The sequence below is a fragment of the Xyrauchen texanus genome, chromosome 20 (genome assembly GCF_025860055.1).
Source record: "Xyrauchen texanus isolate HMW12.3.18 chromosome 20, RBS_HiC_50CHRs, whole genome shotgun sequence".
Classification (NCBI taxonomy): Eukaryota; Metazoa; Chordata; class Actinopteri; order Cypriniformes; family Catostomidae; genus Xyrauchen; species Xyrauchen texanus.
Window position 1 is genome coordinate 35,862,405 of NC_068295.1, and position 17,429 is coordinate 35,879,833.

The 17,429-nt window shown below is 39.9% G+C and overlaps 1 protein-coding gene across 2 annotated transcripts in view; it reads right to left on the reverse strand.

Moving 5' to 3' along the window:
- Positions 1-3,996: 3,996 nt before the first annotated feature.
- The window catches only part of tjap1 (tight junction associated protein 1 (peripheral)), a 118,802-nt gene continuing 105,369 nt past the window's right edge, over positions 3,997-17,429 (reverse strand). Inside the window, exons 9-12 of one of the 2 annotated variants that reach the window (XM_052151075.1) lie at positions 17,271-17,300; positions 15,368-15,475; positions 14,016-14,099; positions 3,997-11,043 (exon numbers count right to left, since the gene is read on the reverse strand). In XM_052151075.1, coding sequence (XP_052007035.1) covers positions 9,610-11,043; positions 14,016-14,099; positions 15,368-15,475; positions 17,271-17,300 — 1,656 coding nt within the window. In that variant the 3' untranslated portion in view covers positions 3,997-9,609. The remainder of the gene's footprint in view (positions 11,044-14,015; positions 14,100-15,367; positions 15,476-17,270; positions 17,301-17,429) is intronic. The other variant, XM_052151076.1, reaches the window with a different exon arrangement.

The following is a 17,429-nucleotide window of genomic DNA, read 5'->3' on the forward strand; positions in this document are numbered from 1 at the left end:
GTGAACATTTCACCTCAAAACTGCAGTGAAATGTGGCATGAACCACATCATATCATTTTACAAAATTGTCCCACAGTCGTGTAATTTTCATGACATCAAGTTAGAAATCATTTGACAAGGACAATTTGCTCTCCTGTGTTTACATACAGTATTTCCAATTGAAACAGGACGTTGAGGTGGGATGTATTGAAGGGCTCCTCCATTTTCCTAAATAGCCAGTAGGCTTTAGTTTATCATGATTTGCTACTTGCTATAAAAATAAAATCCTATTAATTTTCTTTATAGAGAAATAGATTTTGTGATAACATAATATGCACACTGAAAAAATGAAAACATCCTCAAAGCACAATTCAGGGTTCTTCATATGCCACACCGGCAGAACCCTCTGAAGATCCGTGAAAAGAGCCTCAAATATCCTATTCATGCCCTAAATATATATTTCAAGTGTCTCGAAACCTTGACTATTTTGAAGGAACCATTGATGTCACCTTTTACTTAATAATTTTAATTCAGTATCTATAATTTATAATAATCAGTATACATGCTAATTTAAAATGATAAAAAAAATAAATAAAAAAAATGCAGACATTGCCATTACAATTACAGCAGTGCCATGTTTCTGTGCTTTCATATTGTTAAAGCAGCTCCTGTGCAAAGCTGATTATGTTGTTTATGCTAATTTTGAACAAATGTGATCAGTGTTTAGACTTTCACTCCAGACACTTTCATGCCCAGTCTATTCTCTGCAGCTTTCAGAGATCTGTTTTTCTTAAAGGGGCAGTTCACCTAAAAATGTTAATGATCTCATCATTTACTCACCCTCATACCATCCCAGCTGTGTATGACTTCTTCTGTGAACACACACAAAAAAAGATTTTTAGAAGAATATTTTAGCTCTGTAGGTCCATACAATTCAAGTGAAATACAAAAAGTAAAATCTTTGTCCCCGTGTGCACTTGCAGACTGTAGTCTGGCTTTTTGTTATGGTGGTTTAGGAGTAGTGGCTTCTTGCGGAGCAGCCTTTCGGGTTATGTCAATATAGGACTCATTTACTGTGGATATAGATACTTGGATATAGTTTCCTCCAGCATCTTCACAAGGTACTTTGTTGTTGTTCTGGGATTTATTTGCACTTTTCGCACCAAACTACACTCATCTCTTGGAGACCGAATGCATATCCTTCCTGAGCAGTATGATGGCTGCTTTGTCCCATGGTGGTTATACTTGCGTACTATTGTTTGTACAGATGAATGCAGTACCTTCAGCATTTGGAAATTGCTCCCAAGGATGAACTAGACTTGTGGAGGTCCATAATTGTTTTACTGGGGTCTTGGCTGATTTATTTTGATTTTCCCATGATGTCAAGCAAAGTGGCAATGAGTTTGAAGGTAGTCCTTAAAATACATCCACAGGTACACCTCCAATTGACTCCAATTAGCCTATCAGAAGCTAATTGGCTAATTACCTAAAGGATTGACATCATTTTCTGGAATATTCCAAGCTACTTAAAAGGCACAATCAAGTTAGTGTATGCAAATTTCTGACAAACTGGGATTGAGATATAGTCAATTAAAAGTGAAACAACTGTAGAAAAATGACTTATGCCCTAAACAACTCAACAAAACTATAGTTCCCTTACGAGGGAACTCGCGATGCGTCGATGACGCTTTGGGAACGCCTTTGCGTGAACGCCCCTGAAGCACGTATGTCAACTAGTCCAATGGAATGAATGAACGCCACGGGCGGGTGAAGTCATGACCAGGAAAGGATATAAGCACATCCGGTGCGTTACTCGCGTCAGCTTTTGTGCCTCAGCAAAGCACAAAACTGTCTCTTTATATTGATATTATGGCGAAACAACTATTTAAAGCTTCTCCTTGCCCTCGTTATATCACGGGTGGAGATACACATGAGCTTTGTGTAGTTTGTTTGGGAGTGGAGCATGCGATGTCAGCTTTCGAGGGGGCTGACTGTCACCATTGTGAGCGTCTGCCGCTCCGCATGCTCCGCTCCCGTCTGTCTGCATTTGAGGATGATGGACAGGCTCGCGAACCTCAGGGTTCTGGACCCGCGGCTGACGAGGCAGCTCGCAGAAGGCTCACTGGGGGTTCGCAAATGGATCTCTCCGAGGGATCCATTGCTCTCTTGCCGGTGTCGGAAGCCCGCGCTGCGGCTTCTTCCGCCTGGGAACAGAGCCCGATGCTTCGGTGCTCTAGCTCTGAGGAGGTGGAGTTACTGAGCGTTTATGAGAGTGCCACAAACACTAAAACAATAGGGGGAGAGGATTCGCCTCCCTCTCCCCAGCATATGAGGAGCTTATTGAGGTGATAACTCATGCTGTTAATAAATTAAATGTTGACTGGCCAGCAGAAAAGAGATACTCATCCTAAAAGCAATTTAGATGAGCGTTTTCTCACATCAAATGTTTCATCTCAACCGGGCCCTTCCATTTTTCCGGATCTACATAGTGAGCTATGATTATTCGTTTCCTTCGTGGCACCTTGAGGCTAAGGCCTGTGGTTATTGTACACTTATGTCCACAGGGCTGCCCCGTGGAGAAGATCTAATCAGTAAGTGGATAGCTGAGGCTATTTCGCTTGCTTATGAGTCCTCTGGCCAGCCGTGCCCTTCGGTGGTCAGAGCTCACTCTACTCGAAGTATGGCGGCCTCTAAAGCCCTCGTATCAGGAGTTTCCCTTCAGGAGGTTTCTGATGCGGCAGGTTGGTCCTCGCCGCTAACTTCTGTGAGGTTTTATAGCCTGGACCTGGAAGCTGCCCCAGGATCCCAGGTGCTTTTTACTGATTTGCCGACAGTTTTTATCATCTGGCATTTTGTAATTATGGCGTATTGGGTATTATCGTTCCCAAAGCGTCATCGACGCATCGCGAGTTCCTCAGTAAGGGAACATCTCAGGTTACGACTGTAACCCTAGTTCCCTGAGAAGGGAACGAGACGATGCGTCGCCCTGCCATACTTCCTGCATCCCTGCGATCGACTTTGCTTCGGCTCTAAAGGCTAACGCGAGTAACGCACCGGATGTGCTTATATCCTTTCCTGGTCATGACGTCACCCGCCCGTGGCGTTCATTCATTCCATTGGACTAGTTGACATACGTGCTTCAGGGGCGTTCACGCAAAGGCGTTCCCAAAGCGTCATCGACGCATCGTCTCGTTCCCTTCTCAGGGAACTAGGGTTACAGTCGTAACCTGAGACGTTTACTAATATGAAATCTGTGGAGTGGTTAAAAAATACGTTTTAATTACTTCAACCTAAGTGTATGTAAACTTCTGACTCCACTCAAGTACTATTATATCTATTGTCTTTCATGATTTTGACCAAGCAGCTCTCCATACACGGGCAGGGATCAAATGCTAAAACGGACACCCCGTATCGGCTTCCTAATATCTGTCTCCTCCCACATACAGCAGCTGCCAGGAAAGGCAAATAATAATAAAGGAGATCATTGTCTATAATTAATGAAAGCTCTTTGATCAATGTACCGAACTGCTAAAGGACTGAGACAAACGGAAAGGCAATTTTCCAGTGTGTAATGCTGTAATGAATCCTCTGCGCTTTTTGCTCTTCCTCCTGACAGGAGTACACTAAAAGATTCAACATGATGAAATGCTCATTAGTGTTAAGTCTACACGAAAGATCTGGTTTTAACTGAAATGCGATCGGATCCAGGATATGCAACGCACAAAAGGGCTGAATAAGACTGGAAATACCTGCAAATGCAACATTATTGACCTGAGAAGGAACATTCATATGTAAAACTTAATTCTGCATTTCTAATGAAGAGTAAAAAAGAACAGGCCAAAGATACAGCACACGTTTACTCAGCAGCGTATCATAAAATAATAATTTTTATTTAATCTTTTGAAATAAACGTTTGATGTACTTACACAACATACTGTAACTTTCAGATCCCAAAAACGTTTTGAACTGTATATCTGATCAAGTCCATTTGATCTTGGTTCATGCGGAACAGCTCAGAAAAGCCTTGTACTCCTTTTGTGTTCTGCATAACAAAAGAAAGTCTTAAGAATGGGAATGACATGAGGGTGAGTAAATTATGACCGAAGAGCACTCCGATGTAAAAAACAAAACACACACAACTTTTGAATGGCCATCAAAATGCTTTTTTTTTTGTTTTTGTAGTCAAGCATGCCAAACTTAACTCCTTGGCAACTATAATGTACCCAAAATGCAAACCGGCAACCTGTAAACATTGTCACGCGGCGTTTATACATTAGTCTTAAAGGGATAGTTTCACCCAAAACAGAAAATTCTCATATCATTTCCTCACCCACATGCCATCCCAGATGTGTGTGACTTTCTGTCTTCTGCTGAACACAAACAAAGATTTATAGAAGAGTATCTCAAGCTCGATTACATTTCCTAGCACCGTGTGCATGTGTTAAGCACTAGGAAGTCAAATCGAGCTTGAAATCATGATCATGCCTAGAGACTGCAATGATAATATGTACAGTGAAAAATGTGAAGTTATATTTTGGTCTGTTCTCACTCAAAATCAATTGGATCGCTTCAGAAGATATGGATTAAACCACTGGAGTCTGTTGGATTACATTTATGCTGCATTTGTGCTTTTTGGAGCTTCAAAGTTCTGGTCACCATTCACTTGTGTTGTATGAGCCTACAGAGCTGAGATATTCTTTGTGTTCTGCAGAAGAAATTCATACATATCTGGCATAGCATGACTGCAAGTAAATGAGAGAATATTTTATGATTTGAGGGCAAACTATTTCTTAAAGGCACAGCAGCAGCAAAAAAAAGGTCATAAATACTGCTTTCTGCCACTTATGTTTCTGACGGACATTACAAGTGGCCTTTGGAAACATATGATATGACCCCTTTAAAAAGTCTGAGGGTGTTAGAAAATGCAATCATGCAGGAAACTGTCATATAAAACATAGACAGTTCTGTTGATCTGCTCTACTGAGCCTAATTAGTGCTTACATTAGTTTTGACAATTACAATGTATGACGGTTGGTCAATTGTTGCTAGGTGCTCGAAGCCATCCGACTCCACAGAAGTGCCGGTCTCATACCTTTTCACCAGCAGTGGGCACTCTTACATCATATTACGCATCAAAAGAACACCACACATCATTCCATAATAGTGGTACCTTGAGCTAATCAAAGTACACTTGGTGTACAGCTCAAACGGAATACTTTTAAAATAGTTTTATTTGTTTTAAAATATACATCAGTTTACAAATTCAGAAAATAAAATTATTCCAGTTATAAGCCTTTTTTCTTTTCTTAATGGGGAGAATAAAATGTGAATGGTACATCTACACAACTATGGAAACCATGATGGGGAAAAAAAAAAAATAATAATCTAAGGAACACAAGACAAGGGAAAAGCACCATATTGCTACAGTATATTTGTAAGACTGAGAGACAAGGTATGCAGAGTACGCACCACAAATCTGGCCATTTACAGACAAATTTAATCAACAAACCACAAAATTCAATTATAAACATCTGAAATGCAATTGAGTGAGCCATTACCATCAACATGAAATAAATAGGCTCCATTCTGCTTAGTTTTTGCCCCCTTGAAATATCCCCTTTAATCATTTGAAATGTTATCACCATAATAAAGATCTAAGACAATCAAAGCAAATAAATCAACAAACAGCAAATACTAAAAGCATTAAATTACTAAAGACATCTAAATAAAAGAATGTTTAAAGTTAACATGATACAACATTTGCAACATTTTATTTCCATAATGTGACATATTTCTGATTGCAATAAGACATTTGAGATACAAATGTAGAGTTTAGGCCAATCCATATGAAAAGGATTGCATCACAAAAAGTGAAGCATGAAGCCAGACCTGAACGAGACTTTGCTTCAAACTATGCCTGAACAGGTATTTTGTTATTGGTTAACATAAACCAATAGCCCACATGTCCTAGATGACATCAATGGAAAAAGGAAATTCATTTCAGAGGCAGAGCAAGTTATTGCATTCTGAAGAAACATTATTAAGACATTTTATTTTTCTTAGGAATAACATGCACTGACTAACCTTGCACAATAAGACTAAATGTACTGTATATCAAGAGGGTCAATTTTGATTTCATATCGACATTAAAGCGGGATCATTAGTCAATAGCGAAGGCTAATTTAAGACTTCTCAATCTGACTTGCCATTATAAATCTTGATGAATAGATGAAAGCTGTTCGACTGATTAATTCAATGGTCAATTATCAGATCAAAGGAAGAGGTGCAGATTACAGACCATCTTGAAGGTTAAAGAGATAACATGAGACTGTTCTTAATTGTATTTTTTTTATACTTTGGACGGGTGGAGGACTGGAGTATTCGGTAGGAGGACAACCTTTAGATTTTTTTCTTTTCTTAGATTTCTCAGTGAAATTTAGCATGATTTGCATGCAGCACCCCAGGAGGGTCACCTTGGATTAAAGAGAAGATGTGCAAGTCTCTGACGTGTGCAAAGATCAGCATATTTAGACACGTCCTAGCCATTGTTTGTTATCATCTTTATGTGCACTGGACTGGAGTCTATGTAACATCTGATGAAAATTTAAGGGCATCCATTTCTGTATGCAATACCCTGACAGGCTGCACTCTGTCTCTTTAAAACATCACAGAGCTATTTTAGAACATGATAAAATATGAATTGTTCAGAATGGTGGGCCATTACACTTTAATCATGGGCTATTAGTGGTACCCTCATATGCTGCGGGAAAAAAAAAAAAAAAAGATGATGAATCCTACATACTAAGAGCAAAGTGTAAGACAAGAAAACAGTAAGTATGGACTTGGGAGCCCTTGGATTACACAATCTGCCCTTAACTGAGAAATACGTAGCTGAATTTTTAAATGCGAAGCAGTTTACAAAAGTCTGACCGTCCTTCAGGAATACTGCTAAACATAATACACACCGTTGTACCTCACTTCCAAATGGTTGATATGTCCATAAATAAAAGACCAATATAAGAATCTGAAATACACAAGATACTCTTACACATTACCTGGAGATTACTGTGCTGCATATCACCAGTATGGCAGGAGTCTTAAAGGGTTATTTTTGGGTGAACTGTTCCTTTCAATCATTAAAGGTGGAGGGTATTGTGTGTCCAAAAAATATATTTTTTTAATTTAAACACAAAGTACAATACTGCATTAATTACTTGACCCGAGTACAGTATGTCGTGGGACATCTGGCTAGTGAGAGGTCTAAAGACTAAAACAAATAAATTGCAAATAAAAATAGCTCAAAGCAAGAAGCACTTAAAAAGGCAATACAGATTTGAATCATCTCTAAAATATAGAAACAAAACAAAAGAGTGGGGATGCTCATAGTGGTTGCAACTCAGTACTTAAGAAAAGCTGATAAATGTAATAAAATATTAAAAAGGTATTTTAAATGAAATGACTGAAATTTACAACTGGAATAACAGAAAAAAATAATAACATCTATATAAAGTATCAATTGGACAGACTGATCACTAAAAATCTAGGTAATTCAGATTTCCACACAAAAATACACACAAAAACACACCAAATGATGGTGGGATGCACATTCCCCCAAAAATACATATAGCAGGTATGATCCGTTTGAGAATAATGAAGAACCAGTAAAAATGGATGCTACATAAAGATGGTTACATTCGTTAAGATCAAAACATGGCTTCAGGATTTGAACAAATAAACAACAAAAGAATGTTTCTGGCCAAAATGACTTTTTTTTTTAGTCTACTGTATGCAACTTACTTAATTTAAATGTCAGTAATGTTATAATAATGTATACAATTCTTGGCCATGATTCAAGTTTTTGTGGTATTTTTCTACTTTGCTAGATGCATAGTTTTTGAAATGTTAATACACCCTCTGAATGGCAATCTGCTCTTAGCAGCGAGGGGACACAATACATCCCAAAATTAGAGGACACGAAATACCAATGGGACATCCAAAAATGTCAGCCTTAGTCTTAAATACTGATGGCTGAAAATATAGCTGAAAATTTATTTTTTGGGATTGCTGCATGAAATTATGCCAAATACAGCACTGTTTGGGTTTAATTGCTATTGCATTCTAGTAGCACAACTAATAATATCCAGATTTGTATACCATCCCATTTCAAATCAGGAATCTGTTACCTGTGTGCTTTTTATAAATGTCTGCAAGTGCTTAACAGCTCTGAGTGGACACTTTAGACTCTCAAACAGCAAAAAAAGACAAATAAATGCACCAAAAAAAAAACACTATATACTTAAAATAATCAGTTTTGAATATCATTAGTCAAATAAAACAAGTGAATGAAAATCAGGAAGTATATCCAAGAACTTGATCATTAAACCAGTATACTGACACTAAATTCAAAATCATAATTTATATTATTAAAGTAAAAAGCTGTCTTTTAGGTATTGAAATACAGTGGTAGATCGATGAAGAGATGTAACCGTCTGAAAATTTGAGGTGAATGATCCTCTCAGTTTATCATGACCAAAAGCCAACTAAAGGAACAAGATGTTCATTTTAAGAGTGATGGAGAGCCTGCTCTGTTCAGAGCAAGTGTTAGGCACTGAAAATTGATGAGAGAACCCCATAGATCCCATTAAACCTGCTTCAACCAGTAGAATACATGTGGCAAGTTTTGGGCCATTTGGTGCCATTTCCAGCAACAAAGGGCTTTTACTGGGATACTGGATATACATCTGTGGCAGGGCAGAGGGCGAGGCCGGGTCGTGATCATACACACCCGGTACCGTATTAGGCTAATCAAGCCTCTGAGGTTTAAAGGTCGACTGCAGAGTATCGTGCGGGAGAGAGAGATCGTTTACGGACATGTCCGTCATGTGTGTGTTTATGTCTTCTTTTAGGTTTATCATTAAAACTATTATTTAAATTGAAAAGCCGGTTCTCGCCTCCTCCTTGCCCATCCTTTAAACCTCAGAGGCTTGATTAGCCTAATACGGGACCGGGTGTGTATGATCACGACCCGGCCCCGCCCTCTGCCCTCCGCCCTGCCACAACATCATTGGGGAAAAAAGGCTCACCCTAGGGCAAAAGAAAATGGCAAAACAACCTGTTTGTAAGGTGTTCCATGTCTGTAACATGCAACAGGGATCCCATTCTTGAGCTGTTCTATCTCATCTTCAATGAAGAACTCTTCCTCTTTCAGAGATGTGACTGGATGTCGATGTACTGTTGTCACCCACTCAAATCATGTCACACAAAGCTGAAGCCAAGAATTGGAGCAGGGAAAATCAACTTAAATCCCACTTTAACATTCTTCTATAATCCCTGAAGCACTGTCCTCTTGATGTGGGATGAAACTAACTACTTTGACTTAATGAAGCTGCAACTAGATTTACAGTACATCACAGATTCCATCAATACCATAGGTTCCACAGATAAGAGAGCCCATGCCCCGTAGAGAGAGGATAGAAGAGTTACAATGATGCCTCAGCAACAGTGACATGGTCAGGTATGACTGCAGCAATGCTGGTCTGATCCCTTGTTATGTGCTGCAATGACTAGTGATTGCTAGTAAGACAAAGAGCACTCAAAATAAAGAAAAAGAAAAGAGTGAGGCTGCAAGTCTTAGTCTAGCAAGTTTCCATGCTCTTGGGCTCTGGTAAGGCTGTCTTTGCGGTTCAAATGATGAACCCCCATCCTCTTGGGGCTCTTCAGAGGTCGTGAAGAGCCAGTCCGAGGGGGCTTGTCTGCATAATCCTCAAGGGCAGCTACGACCTTTGAGCTAATGACCGGAAAGTCCTGGGTTAGGATATCTCGTTCCTCAGCTGAACTTCCTGCAGAGCCTGCATCTTCTGCAAACTCCTGATGCTTAGCAGATGCTGGACTGCTCTCTACGGTGACCATGGTATCACCACTAGCACCATCATTGTCAAGTGGATCAAGGGCCATTAGAAGATGTTCACCCTCCTCCTGGGAAAAGTCACCACCATATTGTGTCTTCTTTGCACGGAGGTCTGCCAAACTGCTGGTGTCTGTTTCCAAACTCGACTCTCTACTTGCGGTCCAGCTATGGGCCGAGGATCCCTCCTCACCATCAGAGTAAGCACCTCTTAGGACCCCTACCCCTGATTTCCCATTGCGACCTCTTTGGAGATCCTTTACTGTCTCGCAGCTAAAGGATGTGCGGTTGACAAGGGAGCCTTCTGTGGATGGCGCCATTTTTTCCACAAACATGCGCTGCCAGTTGGCCAGTAGGTCCTCCTCCGAGCTACCTGAGCTGGCAAAGGCGCTGGGGGGCTGAGGAGGACTGCTAAAGGGGCTTGAATAACTGGAGAGTGTGTCCGTGCCATCCATCTGTGCAGGCGTTCGTTGGTGAGAAGCATAACGTCCACAGGAAGATGAGGATGTACCTGACCGCCAACCCCCATCAGATAGAGCAGGGCTATTGGGAACGGTACGCTGACGCTCGGCTGCTTCCTCTTCATTCTGCACAATACTAAGTGAAATGGCCTGACGAGTCGCATAGGTACAGTTGGGAAGTGGGCTGTTCTTGGGGATCTTTACTTTGTCATCTGAAGAGAACTCAATCACTTTGCGACCAGGGTAAAGTGGATGTGGTGGCATAGGGGCTGGGTAAGGGTTCAGCTTCTCAAAGGAGGGTGCTGTCCCATCTTCCCCGGTTGGACCATCTAGGCTTCCATGGCTTCGACACATGCCATTTACATGCTGCTGTTCAGAACCAGGTCCTAAAGGAGGCCTGCCGTGAGGTCCCCCGTTCTCGTTCCTTCCATTGTCATCTTGGGGTCCTGTCATATCCACGTGTACAAACACATCCTCAGCCACTGGCCGACCTGCACTGCTGCTAGACTGGGCTGAGTTGAGCACAAGGGGCTCTGGCTTCTCGAGAACACGGGCAATGACTGAAGTGGGAACAACATCTGCAGGGGTCAGGCTCAGAGTGTCAGGGTCCTGGACATGAGCTCCTGGAGAGCCCTGAGTCTTTTTCGGCAAGTTGCTCTTCATATGCTTGTTCACCATGTCCTGCAGCTCATATGGCAACTGCAAAACATCAGAGAAAAGAAAAACAGACAAACGTGACAAGATTGCCTTTTTCTTCTATAGAGAACATTTTGAAACTGTGACAGCAGGTCTATTGTTTACATTAATATCTCACCAAAACTGGCATTTTGACTGAGCGCATTTGACAGCTCATTAGGTACTGAATAGAGTCAGTTCTCGTTGCTACCGGAACTGTAGAAATACTGGTTTTTATTTATTATCAACCAAGGTAATTTTTAAAATCCCAATGGAAAGGTATATATAGCTAAGTAGACAGGTCAGAAACAGAAGCAGAAAATATGGGTGGATGCACTAAAAAAGGTGAATCTTCGGCAGAATCAGGAGGGTTGGCAAGTGAACTTCCAAGGTGCAGTTCCACTAACATGTACTCTGTACTAATGTACTGGTCACTAGGATGTGAATAGGGTGTTTGATGAAACCCATGCTGCCCCAATGAAGGCTATCTCAGTCATGATTGAGAACAACAGAAAATGGCATCTTTTCATATAACACCATCAACTCTCTCCCCGCTCTGATGCAGAACAAAAGAACATAGAGTAAAAAGCTCACCTCAAATTAGATTATTACTGAATAGAGGCGAGACAGACAGAGAAAGGGAGAGAAAGAGACGGAAAGAAAAAAGGCAGGTGATGAGGACCTTTATTTTACAGCTTGCCACGATTTGACGAAGCCAGGACAGGTTATTGATTTGTGGAAAAAAGGCAGGGAAAATCAGTGATCACACTGCCCCGCTCAGCTTTATGTTGTAACGATCCTGTAGGGCAGCAATTACCCACAAAGGCCTCACTTCGTCTGGGCATGAGGGCATGGGAGAATCAATGTGTCCATACCTCACTTCCAAGCATGACCCCTTCATGGCCTTTTAGCTCAGAAATCTACATGGCGTTCCCTACATTTATTGTCCCAGGAGGCATAGTGCATGCGTATCCCATGCCCAATATCTATCACATGCTAGTATGGGAAGACCACAAATGTTTTAAAACACAAAGAACAGACCAAATCAACTAAAGGTCTTTCTATTCTTTCAGGTAGCAGAGATAAATAGGGCTACAGTACCCCACAAAACGATACACAGTGCGACACATACAGTATGTCATGATTAAATGCATCATGATATAAATCGCTGGCTCCCAATTGTTACTGATCAAAAGTAATTTAAATAACGTCACTTTTCAAATAATAATAGGACATAAACGATGAAGTAGTAGAACCAGGGTTCACGCTCATTTTGACCAAAAAATTTCCATTACTTTTCCAGTTGTTTGTTATTACTCGACAAGGATTTTAAAGAATTGTATAGAGATTGCATTTAAAGAACTCATTTTAGATGCTGAAATAAATGAAGGCTAAGCACAGTGAGAAAAATTACATTATTTTCATGACTTGTGGAGGTTTTATTCATTTCCAAGCCTGATTTTCTCTGTAATGCCACCTGTTGTTTCGGTGAATAGTGCAACATTGACCACATCAATTATAAACAGCACTAGAGTGGATGCTTCAAGCATTAACAAGGCTTAAGAATCAACTGCGGCTGACAACCATTGAGAATATTTGGTGGTCCTGCTTCCAGAGTAATAGATTACAAAGTTCTTGAGGGCAGGGGAAGACGATAATTCCGAAAATGATGTATCTTCGAAAGAATACCTTGTCAACTGCTGTCTCACTCAACTGGAGTTCTCCTGCAGAGATCCCAATACTAAAGATTAGTCACTGCTGTCAATTCATTCACATAAAAATTACAGGGTGTGCAAAGATCTGCTGTGAATTAATTGCTGCCAAGGAGGAATAATCTGCACCCACAAACTCAAATACAATCAACATGGCAGGTGAATGATGTGCCATCTCTGTCTGAAAATAATGCAACAATATTCTAATTTTGCAATCAGCCAATAAATGCACAAGAGTCTAAAGTGAATGCAGTAAAATCATGACTTATTTAATAAACAAGCAATTCAGATTACAGATATGTGCGGCATCATCACTTGGGTCAGGATGTGATGCTGTTTGCAGAGTATAACACACAAACAAACATAGTGATAGATAAGATAGTGTAGAGAGCAGGCCACAGGTGCTAATGTTCTGATGTGTTCAATACTCCTATGCCCATGAGGTTAGTCATAACTCTCTTTTCCTGGACACACAGAGCTGTCCTTGTTTTCCCCCACAGACAGACACAAAGGCCAAACAGACAGATGTGTCTGGAGTTTGGCACCTTGTCAATACTGTGCCTGACTCTGCCAGCAAGACCATGCATATCCAAAGACCAGCCCTGTCTCACAGCACAACTGCACTAACAGACATTTTTCACCCTAAACACTGTCATATAGCACAACCATGAATCTGTTTCTTTCTCCCTCTCTCGATTCTCTTGGCCTCTTTCTCGTTATATCTCTCTCTGACTATTATTTTCTGATGTCAGCCGGTAAATTCAGACGTCCATATCCATTTCAAAGTATGGTAGTAAGTGGGCAATCAAGTGCACTCACTCTCATCAATGTCTGCGTGTGTCACTGTGGAGTGCAAAACACACTCAGACTCCAACAAGTCCTCCAAGAAGGGAATAATTCACCCAAAAATGCAAAATGCCATCATCACGTTTTCTTCCACATGACTCCACATGCCGAAGTGTCCTTGGGCAAGACACTGAACCCCAAGTTAATCCCAATGGCAGGCTAGTGCCTTTGGTGTATGAATATGTGTGTGAATGGGTGAATGAGTCACATTGTAAAGCGCTTTGAATACCGATAAGGTTAAAAAGGCACTATATAAGTGCAGACCATTTACCATTTACTCTAAGAGCTCCTTTTGTGATTCATAGAAGAAAGAAGTCGTACAAGTTTGGTACCCTGTCAAAGGGTTTAAGGCTCACCCCCCCCCCTCACACATTTAAAGGATTGGTGAGCCTTAAACCCTTTGACAGGGTACCTATGAGAAGCAGAAGTCATACTTACATCTGCAAACTTGTGGTTCCTGAAATGCGACTTATTGCACTTCAACAGCTGCACGGCCAAATTGCAGTCTTGCCGATAGCGCTCCTGCATGACGAGAAAAAGTGTATGACAATAAATGGCTGGGAAATGGATATAAGAAGAATCATCAATATGGGAACTTTTTGGAATCAAATTGTCCTTAAATTCCCTTAATCTTTCGGTTAATGAATTTCAAATTTATGAAAGAAGATAAAGTACCAGTTTACAGTTTGAGCACACCTGAATGAAAGTACTGTATGTTTTTCATGACATTAAAATCCTTTTTACGTAAAAGGTTATGTGATAACGCTTGAAACGATGAAGTATTAACTTCTTTTGACAACTAAACATTTAAGAAAAGAATTGTTGGAATGGATTAGTTGGAGCATATAGAGAAGGAAAATCAGTCAACAAACTTTCAAAAAGCACTAGAGGAAGCACCTCATGAAGCTTATTGGGTAATGATTTTATGGTAATAAAATAGGTATTATGCCATACCTTTGGTGACTATTATTTACCATTATACTAAAACATGGAAATTAGTAATAATAAAGAATGAGTAGGTGTCCAAATGTTTGACTGGCAGTATATATAAAATAAAATAAGGAAAATGGCAATCCAGGGTTGTGCGGTCTGTGGGAGTCATGGCTAAAATAAAGCTTAGATTGATGTGTTTTATTTGTCCAAGGAGATGAAGCACCCCATTTAAACATGGTGAACAGACGGCTATCAGTTTCTCAGGGGCTATAATTAGTTCCCTGTGGCACTCTTTCATACATGCTGTGTAATAAAGGCACATTTCGCAAGTACCGGCATTCTGAATCTTCTTTATTCCTCAAGGAGTTTCTTGAAGTATTGGAACCAATTTCCAGAATACAAATCTGTGTGCTAATTTAAACTCCTGTGTTAATTACTTGATTGCCAAGAGATGAATGAAGAGTTTACATAGTGAATTGAACAAAGTGATTTTTCCACTATTCAACACAGTCTCCTGTCAATACTGGGGAAACCAGTATGAAAACAGTCATTATTTTCCCTTCAAATTTGTTTTATTTGTGGCTTGGAAATTTCACATCTTAACTTTAAAGAAAAAACAGAGAGAAATGACTAAGAAGACTTTGCTGTATTCCCATGTGAAGCTCCCCGAGGCAGATATCATTTGTGGAGCACAGACTTATCTGACTATAGACTCCTGTGAAAGCTTAGCAACAGATTCTTTGCATGCAACTTTCAATTTTCAGCTCCAGTAGTTATCATTCCCAGGAACACTATAGCACTGATAACCTCAGAGCAAAACATGTCTCTCACACACAAAGTTCTGGCACAGCACGTACATTCAGTTCCTCCAGTTTGTCGATAGTGTTTTTGGCATCCACTAGTTTATTCGTGAGCTCCACTATCTCTTGATCCATTGTCTTCTTGTCTCTCTCCACCTTACGGAGCTGTGAAAGGGAAAAGAGAGGAAATAAATGTGAATTTTAACATTAAAAAGTCTCTCGGGTGAGGGTCAACTTATTATTTGTTAAACCAAAGGCACCAATAGTCATTAACACACTAATTTGTAAGAGAAAGTTTACTTTGCCTTGAATCGTCTATTCATTGTTGACAGGGCGACATTGGCCACAAATAAAAACAAAATCTACAGTGTGGAAATGTGGCTGAGGCAATGCAGATTAACTGCACATACTATAAAACCAAGTGAATGAAGGAACTATAAGGCTACGTCCACATTAATCAGAGTTTCTGAATCGCTCAGTCCACAATGTCGTTTTTAAGACTTTTTTTAAAAGATGCGGTTTCAAACGAAACTGCATTAGTGTGGACGTGGCCACAGGTTCACTTTCTCTCCACTTCTGTGTCCTCTGATGAACTAGCTATTATAGCATTGTAAGAAAACTAGTTTTAAAGCCACAGCTTATAAAAAAAAAATACTACAATAAAAAATTAAAATCAACAAGTTTGTTTCCACTTACATGCACTTTTCAAGATTTTCCTGGCACAGTTTAAAAAAACAAATACAAAATAATATATATATATATATATAAAATAAAAGTTCCTGGCCTTATTGTTCATTGGTCGACATTATTCTAAATAAAAAAAGAAAAGTTTGTCATTCTAATATTTTATCAAACTTTCCCTGTCTCAATAAACTCTCCTTTTTGGCCATTATCACCATCCAAACACCTGGCTGCATTCTGGTATGTTACGGCCTCTTTTAATGACCCAATAAAAACAAACGTTTAAGTCCTACATTTTTCTTGGTGAATATCCAGTTTCAAAATGTTTCACTCTTGAGATGTTCCAGTATTAATCTCAGTATAAATTTCAGAGTATCCATCATAACTCATCATCGATTTTTATCTGCACATGTTCAAACAGTAATTCTGGGTGACATTAGATACAGACCAAAGTAACTTTTAAGGCAAGTCAGTCCACTCAACGGCAATCTTTGGGAACGCTCCCGGGCAACTATTTTCTACGTAAACAAGAGGCATAAAAGTACAGCTCCTATAGACTTGAATGTGAAAATACAGAAATCTCCAAAAATCTGACAACATCTGCATTGTGCTCCTTTATGTCAAGACATGCTTAAAAGAATGCAATTTTTCAGGCTGGTTCAGCTAATGCGTGTTCTGGAGTTGATTGACATGAAATCTCTGTATCTAAAAGCTGATTAGCTCTTTTACCTGTAAGGCGGGACTTCCTTTTCTACAACCGTGGGGTGTTCAAATTTCTCCCATTCATTTTAATTGAAGTGTTATGCTATATAGTCTCTGATCTGGACATTTATGAAAAATCAAGCTTTTGAAGAAACACTCAGGGAGCAAGGACACACACAAAACAATTTTTTACTACCATTTTACAAACATTAAAAGAAACATCATGGTCTATATTTTGAATAGTCTTCCATTCCCACAGTGCCATTAAATGGTGAAAAAAATCACTGATGTATACTTTACATGATAGCCATTATTACAGTATTCTTAAGTTTGTGCTGTACATTTTAACCACTGTATCGAACAACTGGACTGTGATCTACTGTGTAGATATGACATCTATCCCATAATCCCCCTCCACATGCACGGACACTGGCATGACCACAGCTATTTACTGCAGGAAGAGAGGAAACAGGAGACAGATGCAATGAGACATGGGAATGGTGTCTACTGTTACATATCGGGAGAGTAAAGAGAGAAAGAGGGAAAGGGATGAATAGAAATAGAATGAGAACGCAACTGCATAGACCCAAGTTTGACTGATGGCAGCCTGATGATCATGATGATGTTGGTGAAATACCCAAATCACAAGGCAGCATGAGGGAACAGGGAGAGAAAGAGGAGGAGAAAGAAAGATTTCATTTGCATCTTTAAAAAACTTGTATTTTTATACTTTAAG